We start from the raw sequence: 26765 nt of genomic DNA, 5'->3' as shown, positions 1-26765 counted from the left end.
CTTTTCAGGCCATGGCTGTGACTCTGAAATGATTAGACCCCAGGGCTCCTTATTGTGGGCCCCTCCTCCTTTTTCATGACCCAAACAGGATGAAATAATCTCTGTTTTTCTTTGGATTAAAGCTTGATAAAAAATTGGTCTTTTGGGCCAGGGATTTAGCTCAGTGGTTTCACCACCTGCTGCGCAAGTGCAAGACCCGAGTTTGATCCCCAGTACCAAAAAAAAAAAATTGGTCTGTTAAAAAAGTACAAGAATCCTATACTCTGGATAGCCTGTAGTACTGTCCTAGTAGAATATTCTCAGGGAAAAGGGAGGAGGGGACACTATTTACAAAAGCCAGTTTTCTGAGAGGTTTCCTTGCTCAGAAATACTGATTTCCTTTGGCCTTGTAGTGATCAAGACTCCTGAAGGTGGAAGTGGTTGTGCAGACTTTTGTAGCTTTCATGATGATAGAGTGTGAGGACAGGCATACGGTCCAGAAGAGAAGATACTTTGTAGAATGAAAACCGCTGTGGTCTCCACGAGATCTGTGGATCATTCAAACAGTGATGCTTACTGTGCTTCTGGCCTTGTCATCTGGTGTAGTTTTGGTGTAGGATGGTGTTGTGCTCAGTTCCACTTATATCATCCACAGTGCCAGGAGTCAGCCAAACCCACCCTGGCATTCATTAGACAGTGTGACCTTTTCCTGTTGGCTCTCTTTGAACGTATGTGAGTGTTATTCAGTCTGCTGGTGTATGTTTTGAATCATAGTGTTCAGGCTCAAGTTCAGAGCAGACAGACCCAGGGGAGGGCTTACAGGCACAGGTCTTTGTAGGCTGGTGGAGGTAGGGCTGTGCCTGGGTAATGTGCAACTCTGTTGAAAAGTGGTGGAAACTAAAGAGCGTTGTATTTCAAAAGTGGGTGAGTCACATTTTCTTATTGAAAAACTTCTAGCACAGAGCCGGGTATTTAGCTCAGTGGTTTCGCCACCTGCTGCACAAGCGCAAGGACCTAAGTTCGATCCCGGTACCAAAAAAAAAAAACAACCAAAAAAAACTTCTAGCACATCTTTAGCAGCAATAGAAAGAGTAGTGTTTTAGGCAACCCCTGAGTCTAAAATGCCTGGATTTTTTTCTTTTCTTTTAAAAATAATTTTTGTTTTCCCACAAAATCATCTCTGTTTCAATTTGTTATACCTCTGTGGAGTTTTTCAAGAGAAAGGAGTTACCTGATGAGCAGAAAGAGAAACAATGCATGAATCCAGACATAAAAACTGAGTAAAGGAGACCTTTATACCCTATTTAATACTTTTAACCAGTAAAATCCCAACTTTTCAAGTTTGCATATAGAAGAGAAAAAGGGGCCTTTATCAGCCTGACAGTAAATTAAAGTCCTCAGTCTTCTTTGTTTACATACATACCCTAAAGTTCTGTCAGATTATGGGTGATACAGGCAAGCTTCCGGATAAAATGACCTGAGCTGTACTTGGACCAAAAATCTTGCCAGAGTACTGACCCTTCTTAAACTTGGCCTGGAGACAAAGGAATATCTGTTTCTGAGACTGCTACTGATCCAGCTAACCCAGCCTGCAGCCAGAGGGTCAAACATCTTCTTAGCTACCCTAATGATTTTTAAAAATATTTAAATGTTTTGAATTCCTTACCTTTCATCAGAATGCAGTGAGCCATAAATCAACAAGAAAAGCTGGCCCAGTGCCCAGCCTGCCCTACCACTTTAATTAGATGCCATTAAAACCTTTGAGAGGTAAGATTTTAAGGCCCAAATTTGGAACCTAAACTCTTAATTCAAGAACTCTGTAGCTGCTTTTTTCTGCCTGTATCCAAGATTGCTCTATTTGTGGTATTGTAAATTTAATGGAAGAAGAATAGTTCACTTCATATGTGCTAGACACTCATGGTTAGCTAAGTGCTCTTCAAGGATTAAGTTCCCCTTTGATGTTAGCTAAAGTCCTTAAACGCTTATTTAAACATGGCTTCTAAATTTTGGTGGGACAATGATGTATGTTTTTTAAATTCTGTAGTAAAAAAATTTTTGTTTTGATTCATTAATGGATAATATTGTAGAATTCATTTTGTTTTTTTGATATAGAATGTGCCTTGCATTGGTATGTGGGTGGGGTTCTGGTATTTGTGTATTCGTGTCTTTTAAGGAAATAAAGGTAGAGAGCAGCACTTGTTCCTTGCCTATATAAAGACTAACTGTACAGCTGTCAGTTTAAAAATACTGTATGAGACCACATTTCAGGTCCAACAGTAGCATCTGTTTCCCTCGTTCTAAGATCAACAAAAGGCATTGAAGATGGATGCTGAAAATGTGAGCAAAAACCCTTCCTTTTTGGCAAACTAATAACTCCTCTCACTGTTATTTTCAAATCAGTAGTAGACTGGCCTGTGCCATAAATTGAAAAATTAACAGGACATTAGTTCAAGGGGAATCTGTTCAGTTGTAGTACATTTAATTTTCACATTTATTTGGCCAGTAAACACAGGACGACATGTTCAACATATCTGGCCATTAGAGAAATACAAATGAAAACTACACTGAGATTCCATCTTACCCCAGAAAGAATGTCCATCATCACAAATCAAATAATAGGAAATGCTGGAAAGGTTTCGAGGGAAAAGGAACCCTTCTACACTGTTGCTGGAAATTTAAATTAGTCCAACCACTGTGGAAATCAGTATAGAGATTCCTCAAAAACTAAAACTAGAAATTTCATTTGACCCAGCCATTCCCCTTCTAGATATCATCTCAAAAGAGTTAAACAGATCATATAGTGATCCATGCACACCCATATTTATATGGTAGCAATATAATTAATAATAGCAAAATCTTGGAAGTGGCCCATATATCATCAGTAGATGAAAGGATAAAGAAAATGTGTTTACACAACATGGAATACTGCCATAAAGATGAACTTGAGTCATTTATAGGGAAATGGAAATACCTTGAGATAGTAATGTTAAATGAAATAAATCAGACACACAAGTTTAAGTATCATATTGTTTCTCTTTTTTTTTTTGTACTAGGGATCGAACTCGGGACATTGTTTCTCTTATATGAGAAATCTAGAGTAAAAATAAAGACCAAAATAAAAAATACATAATAGGAAGTAAGGGAATAGATGTTCTAAAGGGGAAGGGGATCAAGAGCTGGAGAGGGGGAGAGAAGGGAGAGGGAGAGGGATGGGAGTGAAAGACATTGGGATGTGTTACATGCACGGTCCAACTTTACACAAAGAATGTACACGTTGTGTAGTACACACACATACAAAAGAAAAAGGAAGGGGATCAAGGAATGGCATGGGGGGGGAGTGGATGGAAACAGGAATTAGTATGTGTTATGTACATGTATCAACTTCCTACAAAGAATGTAATATTATGTATTACACACATGTACTAGTACACTAAAAAGAAAAAGAAAATTTAAAAATAGAATAAATTTTAGTTTTAGAAACTGACTCATCATACATTCAAAAGACTTGATTCATCATTTCCCTAAGATTGTATGTATTCTTTATAATATACATTATCTGCCATCTTGGCAATAACCTCGGTTTTAGTCTTCTAAGATATTGCTGTGGTTTGTGCAAGCTTTGTCTTCCAAATGTTCCTGTGCGCAGCCTTGGTTTCTAGTGTCACAGTACTAAGAGCTAGTAGAGCCTTTATGAGATGGAGTCCATCAGGAGGCAATTAAGTCACGAGGACACAGCCCTCTGAAAAGACGAATGTCTACCTCCTTCCCAGGAGTAGCCCAGGCCACAGGGGACTGGATCATCCCTGTGAGGCCAGGCTGTTACCAAGTGTCCTTGTCCTGTCTCTTACCTCTCTCACATATGTCACACCATGTGTTGCCATCACATTGTGATGCAGCCTGAGGCCCTCACCAGCCGTATTTCCCTGTTGTAGCTTCTAGAACTGTAAGCCAAAATAAACCTCTTTTTGTTATAAAGTACCCAGCCTTAGGCCTTTTGTTATAGCAACACAAAATGAACAAAGAGATATCTTCTGCCTTTTTGTGGCAGTGAGAATATTAGAAATAATATGAAGAAAATTTTAATAAGATATGTTGTCTTTCTTCATAGAAACTGTGTCTTATTTGGAGACTCTGTTATCCAGATCTTAGTGTAAAATAACTGCTAGATATGATGGAAAATATTTTCCCAGAACAAAGAAATGATCATAGACCTTACTAATCATTTGGCTGAGTAAAATTATATTCCTCATCTTATGACATAGGCATCCATACACCATGTGTACAGATTTTACTGGAGCTCCATCTTTTAGAATATTAACCCATATGCCTTAACAATACAAACTGACCAGCAGAAGTTGTATTTTAATACTTTTTTAAAAAAGTTATGGTAACACTGCTTTTATTTGTTAGTAGAGAACTTTGTCCTGTGTCTTTCTCACATTGACCACAGTGATGTCATCAGATTCTTTTGTGATTTGCGTGACTCCTGGGATCACAGAAAAGCTGTTCAGTCCCTCTGTCCATCCAGAAATAAAACCTAGGAATTGCATCCTCCCATCTCACTATCCAGGCTGCTAGCCACAGTTACTTCCCTTTAAAACAAAAACTAAAATAAATAGAAGAGCTATTAGCACACTAAGAATGAATTCCCAATAGAAGTTGTATTTGTTGCTCTGTAATACCCCAACAGAACAGAGACACAGTTGAGATAGCCCTGTCCCTTTTACATATTGGTTACTTACTAGGCCATCTGTTGTTTATTTTAGAAACTGGATTGGGATTTTTAAAAGTCACTTCCAAACTCTCCTCACCAGGGATGTCAAGGCAGGCATGCAACAGGAATCTGACCAGGTATAAGTGAACAGTTAACATCTGGAGCCTTCAGCAAGGAGGACTGCAGTGTGGCAGGCTGTTGCTGTCCTTGAGAATTTTCAGGCTAGGAGTTATCAGGTGTGCACATGAGTAAGTACACTAAATACTTACTAAGTACGTGTTAGGCAATGCCATATCGGTAAGTGATGTTTAAGGACTCTCTGTGGCTGAGATATTTGAGGCAAAACTATTGAGGTGGATGGTACTGCTAGCATGAAGCTTCAGAGGGGGTGTTTGGTTATTTCCCAAAACATGGTGCATATGCATGGGTCCAGTAAAGGATTGTAAGAGACCCAAGACATAAAGTTAAATCATTGTCAGGCACATCAAATGACAAGATCAGTGCTTTTCAGTTTCCATGAAATCTTTTGTACCATTCGTGGAGCGTGCATGTGTTTGGAACTATGTGACCTTGGCCATCTTAGTCACACCAATTCACCTTCTTTTGTACCACACAGGTTGACATGGTTCTCATGACCTTTGTCAGGCAACAATATCTGGTTGCAGGTAATAGTGTTGGTATCTTTTACCAAGTGCTTTCTTTTTTTGGAACCTGGGATTGAATTCTTGGGACCTTGTGCTTGTGAGGCAGACGGAGGCACCACTGAGCTAAATCCCCAGCCCTTATCAAATTCATTTTTTATGATTTTTAAAAATTTTTAAATAATTTCTATGATTAGGATATATTTAGGGGAGTAGTACCAGTTTTTATCTACATAGATTATATAGTTTCTTTTCTCAGTGAATTTGTTGTTTAACAAAATCTATTAAGTAACCATAGGGAAATAAAATACAAATAGTAAGTAGAAAACAGTACAAATCCTGATGCTACAGGTGTGGGTGCTCAGGTATGTATAGGGTGGCTTTCTCATAAGAACAGAGTTCAGCAAAGTTTCTGCAGTGGAAAATGCAAAATATTTTGAGGGAAAAGTGAGTAAAGATGCTGACAGAAGCCCAAACATCTATTGGAAAGTCACAGCTCAGGAGCCTCCTTCTTCAGCTTGGTTGCCAGTCTGGGGAGCACAAGGCCGGTAGCTCCTGAATCTCCTGTAGTCTCAGGCCCAGGGCCCATGGTGAAGGATTCAGAATGGCTGAGGGCCTGGCCATTCCACTCGGGATGACTAAGGGGTCCGGAAGTCACCTAGATGCTGGACTGGCCACCGAGAAACCGGAGAGGACCTGTGTTCCCGCTCACCCCCTCAGTGTTGCCAGAGGTCAGATTTTTTTTTTCTCAAAAGTGAGGATGTGAATTTTTATGTGAAAGTGTAAAGTCCCACATGTTTTTCATAGTTAAAAAAATAAACATTCTAGATATAAAAGTGTTAATGGTTGCACAACATTGTGAATATAATAAAAACTACTGAATTGTAAACTTTTAAAATGGTTACAATGATGGATTTTATAGTATGTGGATTTTATCTAAATTAAAGAAACAAAATATTTATGGGGCCCAACCAAGTCAGTACCAGCCCAAAGTTTGTAAGCATTGTTTTAATTATTCTTTGCTCCTTTTTGATAGTGCCAACATAAAATACCTTTCTGCAGGGGAGCGAGTGCTCTGAGCTTGCCCTAGGACCTCTGTTTTCTTCCCATGGTCACTGAGGCTTCTTCCAGCCCTAGAGATAGCTGGTGAGAGAGATCGTGACAGATGGAATGGTGGGCTTACTACTGGAGCATAGAATCAAAAAAAAAAAGCAAAGTTAGAAATGGTGGGAGTTGCCAAAATATTTTAGAGATGTTTATTTTATTATTTGGCAACTGGTCATAAAATTGACCAGTTATATTCTTTGCCAAAGTTTATTTTACCTAGATATTTACCATTAGGGAAGTAATCCATCTTTAAGACAGCAAGTTAATATATGTAAGGAAATGTTTTTCAGTTCTTAAAAAGGAATGACTATTATGGTCTTTTTAGTTAGTTTCTTTAATTGTAAAATGAGTTTTAATATACCAACTATGTGTCATCAGCATCAAAGGATTATAAATATTTTTTTAAAACTATTTGTCTTGATGGCCCATCAGCTCAAGAGGCCAGAGAGCAGGCTGCTGAGGGAATAAATTTAATTAAGGTCTTTGCAAAAATAGAAGCACAGAGGGGCGCATATATAGAATTAACACTTCAAACTTATCAAGAAGCACTCAGCCATTCTGTGGCTTCCTGAAAATACTTTAAAGTTATATATCATTTTATAAAAATGCCTACTTGTCTCCTTAATATTAAGGTGACTGTTTAAGTTTAAAACTGTCAGAATTAAAAGGTATTGATTTGTAGTTTTCTACAAAACCTTTTTGCTTTTAAAATGGCAGATGGTGCCTCTGACAAAAATACAAAGAAAAACTTGTTACCTCACTCACTTTTCTGGGGTGCAAGGGGATAACTGAATATATTTGAATGCCTGATTATGAATTTCTCTGATGGTGTTAGACAAGTGCAAAGTTAAAAAAAAGAATAAAAGAAGTACCATGCGTTTCTGTGGAAAAAAAACAACCCCTATTTGTCTTTTGGCACTAGGTTATCTTATTACTTTAAATTCTAAATATAATTTTTAATTATCCAATTTCAGTAAGACCAAAATATAACATTTTATATTATAATTTAATCTTTTCTTTCTAAACCAACAAAGAAAAATAAAGTTTGTATCTTTTAAGATTGCCAGTTTCTTATGAATTAATCCTAAAAAATATGCCTTTTATCTTAAAAAAACACATCTGTGGGCTGGGGATTTAGCTCAGTGGTGCTGATGCCTGCCTCAAAAGCTCCAGGTCCTGAGTTCGATCCCTGGTACCAAAACCAAAACAAAAAAACCCCCAGATCTAAACTCTTAAAAAAAGAAGAAAGAAAAAAGGGTCTTATCTTTAGTTGTTAAATGATTCTTTTAGAATAAACTTTTTCTAAAAGATTATATTGGAATCTTCATTTTTTATGTAAGAGTATCTGAAATATGGTTTGTAATTAATAGTAATATCATTTATTTTTAGCCTCTTGTTTTGGTTGTGTTTTATAAAAAAAACAGTACTGACTGCCTTTTCCTCCTTTCTTCCTGCCCACTCACCCCAAACAACCTGAGAATTTCTTGATCCAGCAGATAAATACTAAAGATTAACTGAGCATTTATTATAACAATGAATAAGTAACCATAATCACAAAAATTTTACTTTTGGGGAAAATGGAAGCATATAAATAGGATGTAAAGCAGTTTTCAGTAAGAGCTGATGGCAAGATGGAGCATTTCTGGATAGCACACTCAAGTGAAGAAAGGCTTCTTGGCAGAAGTGGTGCTGGGGAGACCTGGAGACTTCACCAGCTCAGGTGGCTCCCCACACATCTTCTCTGCTCAGTGTCACCTTCTCAGAGTGGCCTTTCCCCAACTATCCTGCATGAAGAGGTAACAGAGTTTTCCTTCACCCCAACCCCCCTTCTTTTTCAGCTGGCCTCTATCACGGTGGTGGCGAACCTATGACACACATGTGACAGCAGGCTGCTTGTCATCACTGAAAGCTCTGAAAGGTTCACCATCACTGCTCTATCACTTCTTGACATTTTTATACATTTCTGTGTCATAGGTCTCTTGCTACTGAAATCTGAGTCTCCTAAGAACAGGCAGTTTACCTGGCATATGATAGTGCTTGATAAAAATTAGTTGAGGGCCAGGGATTTAGCTCAGTGGTTCCGCCACCTGCCTCGCAAGTGGAAGGACCTGAGTTCAATCCCTGGTACCAAGAAAAAAAAATTAGTTAAATAGGCAGATGTGGTTCTACATGCATGTAATCTCAGCAATCAGGAGGCTGAGGCAGAACGATTACAAGTTCAAGGCTAGCCTTAACTATATAGCAAGACCATCTCAAAAACTTTTGTTAAGTAAACTAACGAGTAAGTAATTGTTAAGTAAATTTTGTTAAGTGAATGAATGAATCAGTGAATGAAAGAAGTCTTTTTTGTGTGTGTGCCATAAATCTGTTAACCGTGTAGAGCTCCAAACTAGTGTAGAGAATCCAACTTCAACTTTTTCCTAGGATCTTTATAGATTTGGTAATTTTACCACCTCTCTCTGACCCAGTTTACATATTATATAAAAATAAAGAAATAAAGGGAAGATTTTGGTACCCAAATGTAACTTCCTGAAGTCTGTGACTAAATAACAAGTGTTATAAAAACAAATCATTATCACCCAATCTTCTTACCCTTCACCTGCAAATCCTCCTTAGAAACTTATCACACATAATTTATTTTTAAATTATTTCTAAAATTTGTGAGGCCCACATGTGTCCTCTGGTTTCTGATACACAAGTACATTGCTAGGCAGATTTCTTAATTCTGGACTGCCCTGTAGGACTGCCATAGATCAGCTTTGAAATCCAGTTATATCTGAGTCAGTGTTCTTTAGTCAGATGCCCAGAAAGTGAACATAAACAGCTGGGGATTTAACTCTGTGGTTCCACCACCTGCCTCACAAGGGCAAGGTCCTGAGTTTGATCCCCAGTACAAAACCCCCCCCAAAACAAAAAGAAAGAACCCCAATGAAGATGGCCCAGAGGGCCCAAGGGCAACTGGAAAGGGTTATTTCTCTTAAGGAGGGAGTCACATGGGGAATGTGGGCCTATTTTGCTCAGATCTTACGATTGCTCACAGAAGATCAGAAACATATTTTTTTTGTTGTTAAATTCTTTTATTGGTACATTTTAGGTATGCAACACAATTACATTTCTCATTGGGAACTGTACCTTTACATAATGCAAGAAACACACATTTTGAGGTTAATCTCCCCAGTTTTCTAACATGGACCACTAATCCAAAGAACAATACAACACTGTACATGCCAAACAATAGAGTCAAATCTCTGCAAGGGATCCTGACCAAAATGAAAGAGAACATTAGGAGGGGAGAGAAAAGGGTAGAAGGAGGAATCAGATCCACTTCACAGATCTTAAATGCCTTCCTAGAAGTGAATAATAGTGCTTCTGTAAAGCTCTGGAGTTTGTTCAGGGTTTTCCTATAGAATTTCAGAATTTAGGGTGTCTGGATATTGAAATGAAAAGTGTAAGGGCCAGCAAATTCCCTCTATTTGTTTACCTTTATTTAGCTGGATTTAACATCAAAGGTGATATGGCTATAAAATGCTTGACTAACTGAACAGTTCATTGCAGCTTTAGGGAAAGGTTGTGATGGGAATGTTGTGAGGTTGTGCCAAGATGCATATTTTTTTTTTTTTGGTACCGGGGATCAAACTCAGGTCCTTGTGCTTGCGCAGCAGGCGGCGAAACCACTGAGCTAAATCCCTGGCCAAGATGCATATTTGAGAGATGCCCGAGCTGAGGCCAAGAGGTCGCTGCTCCTAAAATACTGAAATGGATGAGTTTGAGATATTTGCACAGAAGAATCTAGAACACTTGCTTTAAGGATTGAATTAACCAAATATGGTCACTTCTTCAACAAAGTAGCTAGTTATTGTATGCTTTAGCCAAGGGCAGGAGAAAAACAGTAAATTTAAAAAAAAAAAGAAAGAAAATACATTCCTCTATGTAAAGTCTTCTCCCTTAAAACACTATTATGTGTGCAGATCTGGGTTCAATCCTCAGCACCCCTCCACAATTATATCCATATATAATAGGGTTATGTTTTTAGCCATGGAGGCAAATTCATTTAAGTCTAGATATAAGGAACTGAATTGATTTCCTAATATATAAATTTCTGTAAAAGATATTGATGGGTTCCATGGAGGCAGATTAAAGCACTGGGGTTTAGTCTATGCTAGCTGGAGAGTGTGAGGAGTAAACATGATATTTGTTAAGAATCATAAACAAGGTAAGATAGGAATTTAATGTCAGGTGAAAATGTTAGGTGGCAAATTAGATTAGAAGGACAGACTCATGAGCCAGGCATGGTGATGCACATCTGTAATCCCAGCACTTAGGGGCAGCCTGAGCTACATGGTGAGACCCTGTCTCAAGAAAAAAAGAAGGGGAGACTTAAGATTTACAGTGGCCACTGGATTTGGAAAACCTTCTTTGAAGAAGTGGCATTTAAGCAGACACAGATGAGCAGCACTTTTTCCAGCAGAGATTGAGGGAGAGGTAAGAGTAGAGATAGACATATGGCTTTTCTTTAGTTTCTGTTCTCGCATGTGTGCTTTTGACCTGTGCTTTTGATTTTATAGAGCAGCTTTGTGCTATCGTAGGAAATACTGTGTCTCAGTTTTGCTACTAATTATAGTAGGGAAATCTCTTGACTCTTGAGCCTTGGTTCTCCTTTATGGTAAGTAATTACAGGACCAAATCAGACATGCATGTGAAAGTTAACACTAATGAAGATAGCTTGCAAACTATAGAGTGCTATGCACATTTCAGTCCTACATTTGTTGTTTGATTTTCTTTGTTATGTGGCCATAAGCAACCTGATGAGACCAGAAAGGGTCTGTTTATTATTGATACCACTTTAAGGGCTAAACTTCACTCCAGTGTGCTGGATTTTAAACTCTGTTGCTGGTTTTCTGAGTGCTACGTGATTATAAATATTCATCAGGACCCAGGGCCTCCATCAGGGTGGGAAAATTTGGGGTGGAAAAGTGTAGAAAATCTATGTACTGGAGGAAGATTGGATTATATCAACAGTGGAAAGGCTTTATATTTTTCAGAAAAATAAGTAAATCCAGTTTCGTTGAACCATCTTTAGGAAAATCTAACATATTCAACATAGTAAATAAGGAAGGATATATGTAATTTGAAAAGAAAAACACAGCATTCTACAAGTATGTTAGAGCAGTGTCCTCCAACTGCAGGATCACATGGGGTGCCTCTTATAGATGTAGACTTTCAGGCTGCATCCTGGAGATTCTGCTGCAGTAGATCTAGCTGTTACTAAGATGCTTCCAGTCACTTCTGGTGCTAATGGACCGTGACCCTGAGAGCTCTGCCCAAGGTACTTGCTACATCTGTCTCATTTGTCCTCTCTCTGTCAGAACCCTCCTGAAAACTGAGTACTTCTGTAATGAACATTTCCAGGGCCTTGACAGCAGGTTATACATAGTTAATGTTTAATTTTTTTTCTAAAATTCATAGAACACGTGCATATCCTTTGGTTTCTGACATATAGGCACACCGATGAATAGCTTTTTAATCCCTGACTAACCTATAGGAAGTCTATAGGTCAACTCCTGAATATAGTCCCATTTATTCTTAAGGAAGAAATAAAGGAAGAAATAAAGACTTCTTTAAAGTCAGGATCTTTTTGTGAAAGCTTCCTCAAACCTAGCCTCACTCCACTACCCCATCCAGAAAGTTATGTTCCCTCTGTTTACTCCAGTGCAGTTTTGCATCTGTTTTGCCTGTGTGCTCTTGTCTCCTCCCTCATGTGTTATTCTGAATGCCTGGAGGGAAGGACTGGTATTATTTATCTTTAAAACCATAATATCTGATACATTAAAAATATTCCACAGAGGTTTTTGTGTTAATGTATGTTCTTCTCCCCTCACTCCTATTTCATGAGACCTATAGCCTCCCATGCTGGTGAAACTTTAACAGTATCTACTTTCATGATAAGGACAGCAATAATAATAGTTGTTTACATCAATTGACCTGGTATTTTACATCTAGTATTATTTTAAGCATTTTATTTTCACTTAAGCCCCATTTGCAGATAGGGAAACAAAGGCACTGATTGGGTAGGTTGTGTGGTCCAGGGGTATAGGTACCAGTGGCAGAGTCCCCCTTCTGACCCAAACAGTCTGACTCTGGAGCTTATACCTGCAGTCACCATGTTTCCTGGCTTTGCCTCACTGCCTGTCTTGCCCTCTCCTCTTTGCATGAAATGCAAATTGAGATTTATACTTTGAATACTTTCCTGAGGAATACCAAGATCCTAGTTAATGTGTTAACCCATTATTTTCACTCACCTTTTCCTACAATTTTTGGATTCTGTGTTCAATTAGTTTAGAAAACTTATATAAGCAAACTTAAAATGCTTCTTTCCTGCATTAATCATCAAGACCTTTAATATTAATGCATTTTGTACATCTGCCAAAGAGACCTAAGTATACATTTCTCAAAACTATTTAATTAGAATTTTTTCCTCCATGAGATTCCTCTTCTTGAAGAACTAATTTTTTGTTTTTGTTTTCAATATAGTTTAGAAGAAAAACTAGCTAATACTCTTTTGGCATTGCCAAGAAAATATTCAGATCCTAAATACTTGGGTATATCCTTACTTTTGATCATTTCTTACTCCAGCAGTGTCCTGGAACAATCCTGGGTCTGCCGTCCTGATGTGATTACCTTTCCGAAGGTGTCCTATTTGGGTGATAAACTGGTCACCATAATTATAGTATGCACTCGCCTCACGCCTCACTCCCTTATATAGAAGATGGGAGGGCCGGGGATTTAGCTCAGTCGTTCCAGCACCTGCCTCACAAGTACAAGGTCCCGAGTTCAATCCCTGGTACCAAAAAAAAAAAAGATGGGAGTCACATATGTGCCACCTTCCTCACTTCTTGGTGAAGTGTTCCTGTTATGTGGGTGGCAACAAAAGTCAACAGTCCGGGTTCCTCTAGCATGTTACCATTTTATGTCAGTTATGTGGAACTTTGAATACCCACACCCATTATATTCTCTCATTACTTAGAAGTTGTATTTTTTAGGAACTGCAACCCTTTCAAACATTGCATTTCTCAGTATCTATTCATATATTTGTTTATCTCCGGAGAATGGGGACTCTTCAAAGGATGCCCCAAATCTAGAAACAGTTGTTGCCTTTGGGAAGCAAAGGTTGGGGTCAGAACTGTACAGTGAGTGGTAAAGCTGAGAAAGGGACTTTGCTCTGTATATTTATGCTCTATTTTTTTTAACAATGCAAGTATATGATTTTTTATATTGAATTCTAAAATGTCTTAAAACTAACTGCTCTAGACTTCCCTGAAAATACAAGTTGTTTCAAGCCCAGCTTGGTTGATCTATCTTATCATTTATTTCCTCTCTGAGGAAGATCTACTTTCCTTTATTTAATCTCCGTTAGCCAGACATTATTACATCTTCCCATGTTTTCAAGAAGCTGCTTTCTAAAGCTCATGTATTGTAATATAGTTGTTCAAAGAATAGCTTGTAGTTAGACTGTAGAAGTTCAAGTTCATCTCTACCACTTACTTCCTGTATGGCCTGGAGAAAGTGATGTAATTTTTCTGGGACTCAGTTATTTCATCACTAAGATGGGTATAAGAATAACTTTCCTCTTAGGGTTGATTGAAGTTTCAATAAGATAATGCAAGTTTTTGGCAGTTTCAAGGATAATGTAAGAATTTTTTGAATGGCAGTTGCTATTATTATTTATTATTATTGTCATCATCTTTATTGCCTACAGTAGTCAAAGGATTCTTGTGGCTATAAACCTTTTGCTCTGACTTTGAGTAGCCACAAAATTAATTTTTTTTTCTGAAACTTGAGTCTTAGTATTTATGAGACTGACATTCTTTAGGGTCCAAACATACCACTTTATGTAAACATCTCCAAACTTTCCTCAAGCTCTAGACCAGACTAGAAGAAATAGGGATATCTTGTCAGAGTTTATGCAATTGAAGAAGGCTGTTGGGGCATCACATGAATCCTAGGGCAAATTGAAGGAAAAGAGTGGAGATAGAATCTAACATGAGGCCAAAGCAGTTGGAACTTCTTCTATTTTCAAAGTCATACAAAACAGAACCACAGGAATAAAGGACACACAGTTAACCCCAAAATCATGGTGAAGAAATTCCAAAATTCACGCAACAAAAGCAGTCTAAGATGAACAGGGAAAGGCTTCCTAGTGTTTTCTTCAGGTCAAATTTAGCAAATAAAGACACCAGAGAAATTAGTAGAGAGAGCACAGTGCGAATACTGGACTTGAATCTCCGCTCCTGCTTCAAGTGGTATTATGTAAGGGAGCAGAACTCATCTGTGGTCTGTCCTGAGCCCAGAAACACTGCTTTGTGTTTTCACATTTGTAATTCATTCAATCTCATTTAAACCACTCTGACTTGAATGGCCCCCACTCAGCAGATGCAAAAACTGAGTTTCAAAGACATTAAATTGCATCCAAGTTTACAACCCAGGGCTCCTTATTTCAAGCCTTTTGTTTCTATCTCTGTCGTTCTTCAGTGGTTTCCTACCCTGCCTTTGGTGTGTGCTTTTCAGGAGGCTTCAGGGACTGCATGAGAGAGAATGCTGCAACTCTCAGGAGTGGTCTTGTCAGCTGCTGTGGCTTGAGTGGAGGATTTTCACTTTGGCTTTATTTTTGGCCTATTTCATTTGCATCTTGCCCCCACTGCACAGTTTTGCATGGATATGGAAACGGTTTCCACTTTTGTGTTCCTGTGGTAGGCTTTAATTCTTTTCTCACTGGGCCAGTTTTCTCTAGGCAAAATACCCATCATCACCTGTCAGTCCTTGAGTTGCCTCTGGTGCTAACAAGAGATTCAACACCTTATAGAAAGAAGCTACCTTCTAAAGAATTAAATATGTGATATTTAAGGAAATATAATCTCATTAGCTAAACTATATGAAGCCTCTGTTGTCACACAACCACCTGGCATTTTGCATTTCTCAGTTCTATAATACTTCCAGACGAGTTGACTAATTTTGACCAAATGTGATTAGTATTAAAGAGCAGCAGACTGTTCTTGAAGTTTAATTAGTTGTGTTCGTTAAACAAACCTATGGAGAAGGCTGTTCTGTGACAGGCATGGTGTGCCACTTTTACATGGTCTCTGCTCATTGGTCTTTGGAACAGTGCTTAGAGGTGGGGATTATTATTCTAGGTTTTCAGATGAGGAGACTGAGTATCAGAAAGATCCCAAGCGCTAAGGTAGTTCATGGAGCCATTAACTACAGACTGTTTGGACTGACAGAAAAAGGATACTTAATATACTAAAGGTCTGTATACCAATCTTTTTACTTCACATAATTTTATGAAAGAATTCTAATGTGTGTTGTAGAAAGATAATGTTGTGATTTTTAGGAAGATAAACTCATGTCTCTCATACAAATACAAATTATAGATGTATCAAAGATTTTTCTTAATGAGGGAATCCATAATCTCTTAGAATTCAAAGGAGAATCCTAAGAGCAACACATAGCCAAACAAGAAAATTAGGAACCCACCACAGCTCCACCAGACAGATTTTATTTGTATCTCTGTAGACAAGAGCCATTTGTAATACTAGTTAGTGTGTACAATTTAGAGATTTGTAAAATAGCTGAGTGAAGGACAAGAAAGGAAGTCTGAGAGGGTTTGTTTGATAATTCCAGGTGCTCCAATGAAAAGAAACCCAAAGAATTTCGAAGTCACCAGTTTCTCTGATGTGTATATTCATTACTGTATTGCCTTTTAAGTGATCATGTATCGTTCTATAGTCTGTCGCAGACACAGAGGGAGTAAATTCCCTTGTCCCTGTGATGATATGTGTTAGTGGCTCTCATCACTTCAGGAAAAGGCACATCAGAGTGTGTGTTTATTGTCCAGTTAGGGATCCCAGATGTATCGATTCTCCAAGACCACACTTCCCCATCTGTGTGACCTAAGTACAGTTTGAGGCTCATGGTGCACTTGTCTTTGGATAAGATTGCCTCTGGCTTGCTGCCTCTGTCACAGCTTCTGACCCTTCCAGGGCGGCCCTCATGCTAATCCCCATTGCTTCTGCTGGCAGTGGCCCTTGCCCACACACTGCATTTTCCCTCTTTCCTTCCCTCCTTTCCCCTCACTTCTGTCTTGCCCTGGCTTACCTTCCATTCCCTCTCTTCCTTGATATCCTCCTTTGGGGCAGTGAGAGTGTGGGCTGCTGACGAGGTATATCACAGTCATTCCCAGTGCCCCTTGCTTTTCTTCTGCAGTGCTGCCAAATTTCCCTGTGGCGAGATTATCTCTTAGCCTGCTTATTTCTTGCACAGTGCTTATGTTTAGTTCCAGGTAGTTTTCATCACCAAAGCTGCCTTTTTACCAAGTCCCATGTAGATTTGAAGTTATTCAGAAACAAGAGAGCTAAGGTTTTGCATAATTGTTTAAAGAAATTTAATGGTATTAACAGACCACAACATCCAGATATGCTCTCTTTCATTTTCTGTCTTTCCTAATATGGGCCCAATGGATCAGATTAAATTTGGCAAGAATTTGTGGTGACATGTCCATCTGTAGTCACTCTTTACAGTTTCAAGTATAACAAATTTGGGGGGGGGTGAAAAAATTATGTATTTGCTGGTAAAGAAAGTGACTTGAGTACTTCACTGCACACTATGGGCAGATTTTGCGTAGGAGCAGTTATGGGCATTTTTGTTAATTTTCAGAAAACTCGTATTTCATTAATAATAATAAAATACTCTTCTCCTTTGTTCCTTTTTCTTGCATATGTGGGTCAGCATGTTTTTACCATCAGTATTTATCTCCAATTTTACAAGTGTTGATGCTAAATCTAGGATTCCTTCAATGTTAGTTTGCTATACAGCAAACATTGCTGAAATGGGCTATTTCATTAAACCAGAGAGGGAAGGAGGGAAGGAAAGGAAGTGTAAAATAACATTTACTCTTCATTCCTTAGGAAACAATTGTGGTAATTTTAACATAGTGGTAACTCTTTGTTTTTGATACATGACATTTTTTCATTAACAATTTTCATTTTTATTTCCAAAGGCAAGTGGATTGACTTATCTTAATAGGTAAAAAATTGAATCGACACTTTTAACACCCTTCTGGCTGAGGAACATCTGTGCACATCTTAGCTGCTGCTCAGAACATGGCCTCAATCTCTCTATCACATACTAAACAGAGATTGAAATTCCACATATTTAAACAGTTAAGTCAGAAGTGTTACACCTTGCTTTGACTCAGAATACTTCTGTTATTGTTTCTGGATGTTTTCTCTTTGCACACAACAAATCTTTCCTCTTTAAAATAACTGATTGATGATACTAAAAGAAACCACACACTGAAGTGCACTTACAGGAGAGAAAACCAGTGAGGTATTTATTGAGGTAAAACAAATACTTATTTCTCTTTAAAATAAGTAAACAAAATACCCATACATGCATTTTAAATTCTCATTTTATAGGCCGATATGTTTTCATTGAGAAGCATGTTAGGTATAGTGAAGAAGAGGAATCACGTCTGCTTGTGTCAGGTCCCCTTCCAGGCCCACACAGTGAACAAGACAAGCAGAATCTCTGCTCTCACAGAGCTTAGACCCTAGTAGGAAGAGGTAGAAAATACAATTCTAGGCAAATAATGAGGAATTCAGAAACAAGGAGGTGTTAATGGTTAGCAAAGCACCTAAGTGAAGCATCATTTTCTAATTTACATTTTTGTAAAACTCCGGCTGCTGATGAAGAGATTAGAAAAGAGGTGGGACCAGATGATGTCTGTGGAGATTGAGGTAATGGATAGGATTTAGAAAACTGAGAGGAAGATGAAATGGAAAAACCATGGTTATAGGCTACGTAATGGGGAGGACAGTGTGACCAATGACTTCCAGGTCTCTGACTTAAGTACATGGCCAGAAAGGATGCTCATAATTGAGATGCTAAAGAATGGAGGATTTCTTGATAGCAGCCATTCTTTCTGGGGTGAGATGGAATCTCAGTGTTGTTTTCATCTGCATCTCTTGAATGACCAGTAATGTTGAGCATTTTTTCATATGTTTATTTGCTGCTTTTACTTCTTTGTCTGAGAAATGTCTGTTCATTTCAGATGCCCATTTTTGGATTGGGTCTTTAAATTTGGGAGGTAAGAGTTTTTTAAGGTCTTTATATATTCTAGATAGTAGACCTTTGTCTGAGGAACAGGTGGTAAAATTTTTTTTCCCACATTGTGGGTTGTCTCTTCACATTATTGGTGGTTTCTCTTGCTGTGCAGAAGCTTTTTAATAAGATGAAATCCCAGTCGTTGATTCTTTGTGCTAGTTCCCCTGTGACTGAGGTTTTATTCATGAAATCTTTTACTATGCTGATATCTTCAAGAGTTCTACCTAACCTCCCTTCCAGCCAATTTAGTGTTTCCATTTTACTATTTAGATCTTTGATCCATTTCAGTTTTAGTTTGGTGTATGGTGAGAGATATAGGTCTAGTTTTAATCTTTGGCAAGTTGAAACCCAGTTTTTTCAGCACCAGTTGTTAAGAAGCTATTTTTCCTCCAGTGAGGTGTTTGACTCCTTTGTCAAAGATGAGGTGGCTATAAATGTCTCTAGTTTCTCATTCTAGGATTAAAATGATTAACATGAATAATTGATAATTTGAAATAGGAAAAGGTCCAAAGGTGTAGTGCTGGTGGGAGGGGAAGGGGAAAGGGAAGAAGGGAATGGAAAAATTATGAGAAAAGAAAAAAAAATGGAAACAAAATCTGTGTAAATAGGGAAGGGTGGAGGGGGTGAAGGGCACACAGGTAATGGGGGAAAAATAAGAACTAAGATACATCATGTGCAGGTACAAGCATGCAATGATAAATGTAAATGTATTGTATACCTAAAATGTACCAATAAAAGAATTGCAAAAAAAAGAGATGAGGTGGCTGAGTGTGTCTGGAGTTGTTTCTGCATCTTCCATTCTGTTCCACTGATCCTTGGGTTTATTTCTTTGCCAGTAGCATGCTGTTTTTATCACAGTAGCTTTGTTATATAGTTTCAAGTTGGGGATCGTGGTACCCCATACCTTGTCTTTGTTGCCTAGAATTTGCTGTTCTAGGTCTCTTCTTGTTCCAAATGAATTTTTGGATTGTTTTCTCTAGTTCTGTGAAGTATGTTGTTGGACTTTCAATTGGAATTGCATTGAATCTGTATATCAGTTTTGGAAGTATGGCCATTTTCACTATATTGGTTCTTCCTACCTAGGGGCAAGGGATGTCTTTCCATTTTCTGATATCCTCTTGAATCTCTTTTTTTTTAGAGTGCTGTAGTTTTCAAAGTAGAGGTCTTTTATTTCTTTTGTTAGATTGATTCTTAGATATTTCATTTTTTGGATGCTATTATGAAGGGAGTTGTTTATCCAATTCCTCTTTCTGTGAGTCTGTTGTTCATGCACAGGAAAGCTACTGATTTTTGTGGGTTGACCTTGTATCCAGCTACTTTACTGAATTTGGTTATTAAGTCTAGAAGACTTTTGGTGGAGTTCTTGGGGTCTTCTATATAGAGTAGCATGTCATCTGCAAATAATGACAATTTGACTTCTTCATTTCCTATCTTTATTCCTTTTATTTCTTTCTCTTGTTTAATTACTGGGGCTAATGTTTCCAGAATTATATTGAACAGGAGTGGTGATGGTGAATATCCATGCCTTGTTCCTTATTTTAGTGTGAAGGAGTTCCATTTTTGACCATTTAGTGTGATATTGGCTGTTGGTTTTTCATAGATGGTTTTTATCAAGTTGAGGTAGAGACCATCTATTCCAATTTTTTGTAGGGTTTTTTGTTTTAATCATGAATGCATGTTGGATTTTATCAAATGGTTTTTCTGCATTAATTGAGATGATCATATGGTTTTTGTCCTTGGCTATGTTAATATAATGTATTACATTTATTGACTTGCATATATTGAACCATCCTTGCATCCCTGGGATGAATCCCACTTGGTCAGGCTGCTATCAAGAAGTGAACCAATAACAAATGCTGGCAGGGTTGTGGGGAAAAAGGAACCCTTCTCCACTGTTGGTGGGAGTGTAGACTGGTGCAACCACTGTGGAAATCAGTATGGAGATACCTCCAAAAACTAGGATTAGAGGTCCCATTTGACCCAGCCATTCCACTGCTGGATATCTTCCTAAAAGAATTAAAAGAATCATACTACATTGATATATGTGCACAATGTTTATAGTGGCACAGTTTGCAATAGATAAAACTTGGAAACAGCCCAGTTGTCCATCAAAAAGATGTGTTTTTTTAATAAAATGGAGTACTACTCAGCCATAAAGAATGAGAAATTAGAGACATTTATAGCTGAATGGATGCACATTGAGGCCATACTCTAAGTGAAATAAATAGGACAAACGTGTAAATACAGAATAGTTTCTCTGGTGTGAGAAACTGAAAGTGTAAATAAGGATCAAAATGTATAATAGATAATGTGAAATAGGAAGATAAGGCCCAAAGAGGAAGGGGAAATGGGAGGGGTAGGGGAAGGAAAAGGAATAAATACTAGAAAAAGAAAAGGAAAAAATGGAAACAAAGTCTTTGTAAATGGGGAGGGGTAGAGGGGTTGAAGGGAGGGCAAGGGAATGGGGAAAAAATAAGAACCAAGATATATAATGTAAAGGTACAAATTCCCCATAATGAATGTCAGCATATTTTATACCTCAAATGTAGCAATAAACTTAATAAAAAATGAATGGAAGAGGAGCACTTTTAAGGTAGAGAGCAAGGTTTCATTTCTGGACCCGGCACGTTTGTAATGTTGCAGAATCACAAGGGAAGACATTCCTTCCATGCTTTTGATAAATGAGTATGGAAAGGAGCTTGAGGCTGAATTACAGCTGTAGAAGTGGGAGTCATTGGCACATGGGTGGTGTCTGAAATCATGGTATGAGAGCACATGGAGTAAGAATAGAGAAAATCTTGGTCCAAGACAGGCCTGAGAGATGCTAGGCCTCCTGTAAGAGATCTGGTGGAGGATGTGGAACTGACAAATAAACCTGAGCAGGAGAGGCGAGCACCAGTTAATTTGCAAAAAAAGAAAGGAAGGAAGGAAGGAAGGAAGGAAGGAAAAAAAATAATCACAGAACACATATCCCTGGCCAGCACCAACCCCCACTTGGCTCAAAAAGAGCTTTTGCTAATGCTGGAGAATAAATCCCCTGCATGCATGTATTCCTGTTAGATGGGGAGAAAGAGCTTCATCCTCACTTAAAAAAATGACTCCCTGGAATAATCCAAAGATAAAATGAAAGTGTGCGGTAGGTGCTGTGTCTCTAAACAGGGTTTGAAGCTCTACTTGCACAAACATGAAAACCTCAGAGAACAGCTTTCCTGTCCTGGTTCAGACTTGTTACCAGTAAATAGGGAATGACCTAGCTTAGTCAGCAGTAGATTTACCTTTTTACCCTCTTGCAGGAAGTTAAAGTGCTGTGCCATGGAGTTCGTTTCTCTTTATGTTTGAAATTAAACAGGACATTAAGGTTTAATAAGAAAAGTAGCTGAGAAGTGGTATAGACTTCCAAGTCTGGCCTTGGAAAAGTGGCCCAGAGGGATCTGATGAGCACCTCTGTCTCTAGCTTCACTTTTTAACAGCATCATGTGTCCATCTGAGAAGCACTCCTGTAAACCCCGGATGGGATATTTGTATACTGTGTCATGTTCTGAATATTAAAGTCAGAAAAACCTTTCAGCTTTATATAAAATAAATTGCATAAATCCTAGTTTTTTGCTGTGTATCTGGAAATGATTGGGCATGCCTTCCTGTATAAGTCAGGTTTATCTGTTGAAATTTGTATCTGGAGTTATAAGATGAAAGATTGTCTTTGGTCTTTCTATGGTGATATTAACCACATGAGTGCCTTTCTTGTTTTTTTGTGTTTTTTTGTTTTTTGGTACCAGGGATGAAACTCAGGTCCTTGCGCTTGCACATGAGTGCCTTTCTTTTGATACGCATTCTTTAATGTGAATTAGATTTCTTCTGCAAATCATTGAAAAAATAAGAATAAAAATAAACTGCTTAATTGATACAAACTTTAAAAAGCTGGGGACCTACATAAAGTTGGCTGCTTTTCACACAATTTCACTTTCCTTTTCTTTCTCAAAATACATTTCAGTTCTTCTGCAGTTTTAGTTTATGTTTCAGAAGTTTAAATATTGACATTTTTCAGGGCACCATTTCTAGTTCAATCTTTTTTTGGAGGGGGTACTGGGGATCGAACTCGGGTTCTTGCACTTGTGAGGCATGCAGTGGAACCATTGAGCTAAATCCCTGGCCCTCTAGTTCAATCTTGACATTCTTTCATCATGTGTATGGCAGTTCATGTTTGTGAATGACATTCTGGGCATCGGAAACCATTTCTATCTCTGGTTCTGTACACCTGCCATGAGCCCACACTTCAGATCTAATGTGGCTGCTCTTTGCCTAAATTTCACATCTAAATGACAGCTCCACATTAAAGGGAGTTATTCTTACATGTTGTCCTAGCCAGGATTTCGAAGCAGCTACCTTTTTGCTTCCTAATGATGCTAGATGGTCCAAACTAGAAATAATTCTATATTATTGATGCCCTGACTCATTCCTGTGTACCCACCTATGTTTTTATGGCTTTTTATGTTTCATTACCAAATGATTACTTTCTAGCCTAAGCTCATTCACTGGCATATTATAAAAAGAGAGCAACTGTCTCTGCATGCACAGGTCAAGTAAACACCTTGAGAAATGTAATTTTGAGGCCCTAAGAGAACAGGGAATAAAACACAATTATAAAGGTGGAGATTTGAGATTGCAACCTTCTCAGAGTGGGGAAAATTGTAGTGAAGAAAAACTAAACTTGCTTTGGGGAATAAACCTTTTTGAGCATTTTCACTAACTGGCTATAATAGAGAAGCATTACATACAGTATCTCAATATTTTGTATGTACAACTATTTTGTGTATCTTAAACATCTGTCAAGTTTGAAAATGCATTAGCATTTTCAAAGTGTGTTTTTCATGTAGCATGTTTCATTAGCTGTTGAAATGTGGCTATTTCCTCAGAGTATCTAACAATTGAAAGGGGCAGAAACAGTAAATGGCAATGGACTCTCCAAGGAGTGTGTCCTTCTAAAACTTGACTTCTAGGAACTAAAATTCAAGGTGGTTGGGATGCCGGACTTGTGAGTGCTGGCCAGTGTTTTATGCAGTTTGATTTTTTGCAACTAGATTATAAAACAAGGCTCTCCTTTTGATTTGTTTCTGTGAATTTTTCGTCTTACTCAGTATCACGACTTTATCATTTATTTTCTTTTCATTTAAATGAATTTCTTGAAATTTCTCTGGGTTACTTTTGTCCAGTGTATAGGTATAAAGATGATTTTGTGGTTTTAGTACACATTTTTTTTTCTTTTTTATGGTACCGGGGATTGAACTCGGGTCCTTGCGCTTGCGAGGCAGGCGGTGGAACCACTGAGCTAAATCCCCGGCCCCTATTTTGTGGTTTTAATGAATTTTATAAAGTTAAATTAGGTAAAAGTTTCATAAAATCTAACTACCTTATGAGTTGTACTATTTTTATCTTTAAGAAAGTTATCAACTTTAATTTCTAAGGAAAGTATTGACTACATTGCAGAAAGTATAAAATATCTGAGTTATTCATCAACCTGTTAATTCCCACAAATGAGAACATAGTTCCAGAAACACAGAAAAAGTTTTAAATATTTTGTATGAACAGAGACATCAATAAAGAGCTGGCAGACCACAAATAGAGAGAAAATGAGAAAATACTCCCTAATGTTTGGTTTTTAATTTGACTCTCTTGATACTGATCTTTTTGCCTTCTCCCCTCTCTTTGCCTCGGACAGTGGCCACAGATGTCTTTAATTCCAAAAACCTGGCCGTTCAGGCACAGAAGAAGATCTTGGGTAAAATGGCGTCCAAATCCATCGCCACAACCTTAATAGATGACACAAGTAGTGAGGTACTAGATGAGCTCTACAGAGTGACCAAGGAATATACCCAGAACAAGAAGGAGGCAGAGAAGATCATCAAAAACCTCATCAAAACTGTCATCAAGTTGGCCATTCTCTATAGGAATAACCAGTTTAATCAGGAGGAGCTCGCTCTGATGGAGAAATTTAAGAAGAAAGTTCATCAGCTTGCTATGACCGTGGTCAGTTTCTATCAGGTGGATTACACCTTTGACCGGAATGTGTTATCCAAGCTGTTAAATGAATGCAGAGAAACGCTTCACCAGATCATTCAGCGTCACCTCACTGCCAAGTCACACGGACGGGTTAATAATGTCTTTGATCATTTTGCAAATTGTGAATTTTTGGCTGCTTTGTATAATCCCTTTGGAAATTTTAAACCTCACTTACAAAAACTTTGTGATGGTATCAACAAAATGTTGGATGAAGAGAACATATGAGCCACTGAATTAAGACCATGACTGTGATTTATTTCAAGATGGAACATTGCTGATTCATGAAGGAAAAAGAATTTTTTTTAAAGATCACACATATTTCAGGAAGACATTGCCCGATTCAACTGTCAGACATTAATGATAGTACTTTTATGAGGCTTGTTTTATTTAAAGAAAAACATATTGCTAAAAGTTCTGGTTAAAAGCATCCTAATAGGTGGCAGATCATGGGAAAGGTATGAATGCAAATGTAGAGTTACACATGGCTCCAAACTTTTATGACTTTTTTTTAAGGGCAATTGTTATATTGGTGGCACGTTGGATATTTCTGCTATGTATAAAGTCTATGTATTTTGATTGTTTTGTTCCTTACAATGTGTATGTACCTTTTTTTAAAAGCCAAGAGCTTCCTCTTCCTATTATTGCTCCTTTTGAAACAGTTCTATATTCAAGTTTACCCTTGTTTTGTTAAAGATTGTGTTATTGACATTCAAGAATTATGTCTGAGGCAATCACATTGAACCTCAGAAAACTATTCTGAAATCAAAACTGTGGAAATGAATATTAGACATTATGAAGATGTCCAGTATAATGATGTACTTCTGAAACTGAGTATTGCTTTTTAGTACCAGCAGTGATGCTTAAATTCTCAAAACTGTATTTGCATATCGTTGCCTTGAAATGCTTGCGTTAGGGCTTACCTTTGATATCATCCCAAAAATGTGCTGAGGAAATCTCCATGGTTAACCCTCGTTTCATGTGTAAGAGACAAGAGAGAAAATCTAGATTCATCTGATTTGGGCACAATAAAAAGCAAGTAGAATTAAGAAAGATTTAAGACTCTTTGTTTTAGAGACGAACCCACCAAAATAACTAAGGGGATTGAAAGACAAAAGGGAAGAAAAGATATTGCTAAAGAACATGACCATGAAGATGAATGCATTTCAGTGTTTTAAAACATTTGATAAATAAAGAATGCCACTTTTTTATTTAACTAATGAGGTTTTTGTTTTTTATTTTTTTGGTTTTTTGCTGTTTGATGAGTAAACCAAAGAATATTTGCATTTTAAGCAGTTTGAGTGTTTTTTCTATATAACTTCTGGTGTGTGAGTGATAAAGTAAGCATTTGCTTATTTTATAAAAAAGAAATGGAAACCTGTTGACCACTGTATCACCTAAGAAGTAACAGGAAACGGAAACCTGTTGACCACTATATCACCTAAGAAGTAACAGATGCGTCCACCAGCACTAGATATTTGCATTGTCACTGCGTCTGTGACTAAGAGTGTTCTCTGACTTCAAATTTACCTGTTTCCCAGAATACTGACATTAAAATATAGCTCACCAGGAATGATCCCATCAATGAAAATTCCAGAAGTTGAGATCCTGCTTTAATCTGTCACAGCCTAGAGAGTAGTCAGTTTCTCTGGGACTCTCATTTGCTTGGCTAAGACAAGTAGTAAAGGCAAAAAGTATCTCCATGTTTAATATTAATCCTGACACTAAAGTTAGAGCTACAGTTAACATTTGCACTTCCTGGAGTCAGTAAGTGATTGCTAGATTTTGTAACAGTAGCTAATGACTGCAGGATTGGCCCCTGAGCTTCATAACCTGCCAAGTGGCTCACAAATGGAATTCAGCGGCCTTCCCTGACCCATTCTCTTCTCTACTGGATCTCTCAGAAATACGGATGATGAGGTTTCTGGGCAGTTGGTGAATGAGTTTCTTGCTTGTATTTAGCTATGTGCAGAACCAACCAGAGAGAAATTTAGATCTGCCCAGCACAGTGGGATGAAATTGTACCCAGAGGCTACCATTCAGATATGCTTAGGGCAGCAGGAGGAGCCTTACCTCTGGAAGGCAGTAAGGAGTGCTGTCATCCCTCTGTG

At 37.9% G+C, this 26765-nt stretch overlaps 1 protein-coding gene across 10 annotated transcripts in view; it reads left to right on the top strand.

Annotated features, from left to right (window-relative positions):
• Positions 1 to 25870, top strand: part of Tnfaip8 (TNF alpha induced protein 8) — a 123548-nt gene extending 97678 nt beyond the window's left edge. For 5 of the 10 annotated variants that reach the window (XM_013077840.3, XM_087194678.1, XM_004836158.4 and 2 more), the window contains one exon: positions 24317 to 25870. In XM_013077840.3, coding sequence (XP_012933294.1) covers positions 24317 to 24882 — 566 coding nt within the window. In that variant the 3' untranslated portion in view covers positions 24883 to 25870. Of the gene's footprint in view, positions 1 to 4745; positions 4942 to 24316 lie in introns of those variants that run through there. The other 5 variants (XM_087194677.1, XM_087194676.1, XM_087194673.1 and 2 more) reach the window with 3 other exon arrangements.
• Positions 25871 to 26765: the final 895 nt, after the last annotated feature.

Source organism: Heterocephalus glaber, unplaced genomic scaffold, assembly GCF_053883595.1.
Source record: "Heterocephalus glaber isolate CG9 unplaced genomic scaffold, H.glaber_assembly_v1.0 deba00001606, whole genome shotgun sequence".
In the NCBI taxonomy this organism is placed as follows: Eukaryota; Metazoa; Chordata; class Mammalia; order Rodentia; family Bathyergidae; genus Heterocephalus; species Heterocephalus glaber.
This window is presented reverse-complemented; position numbering and strand designations above follow the sequence as displayed.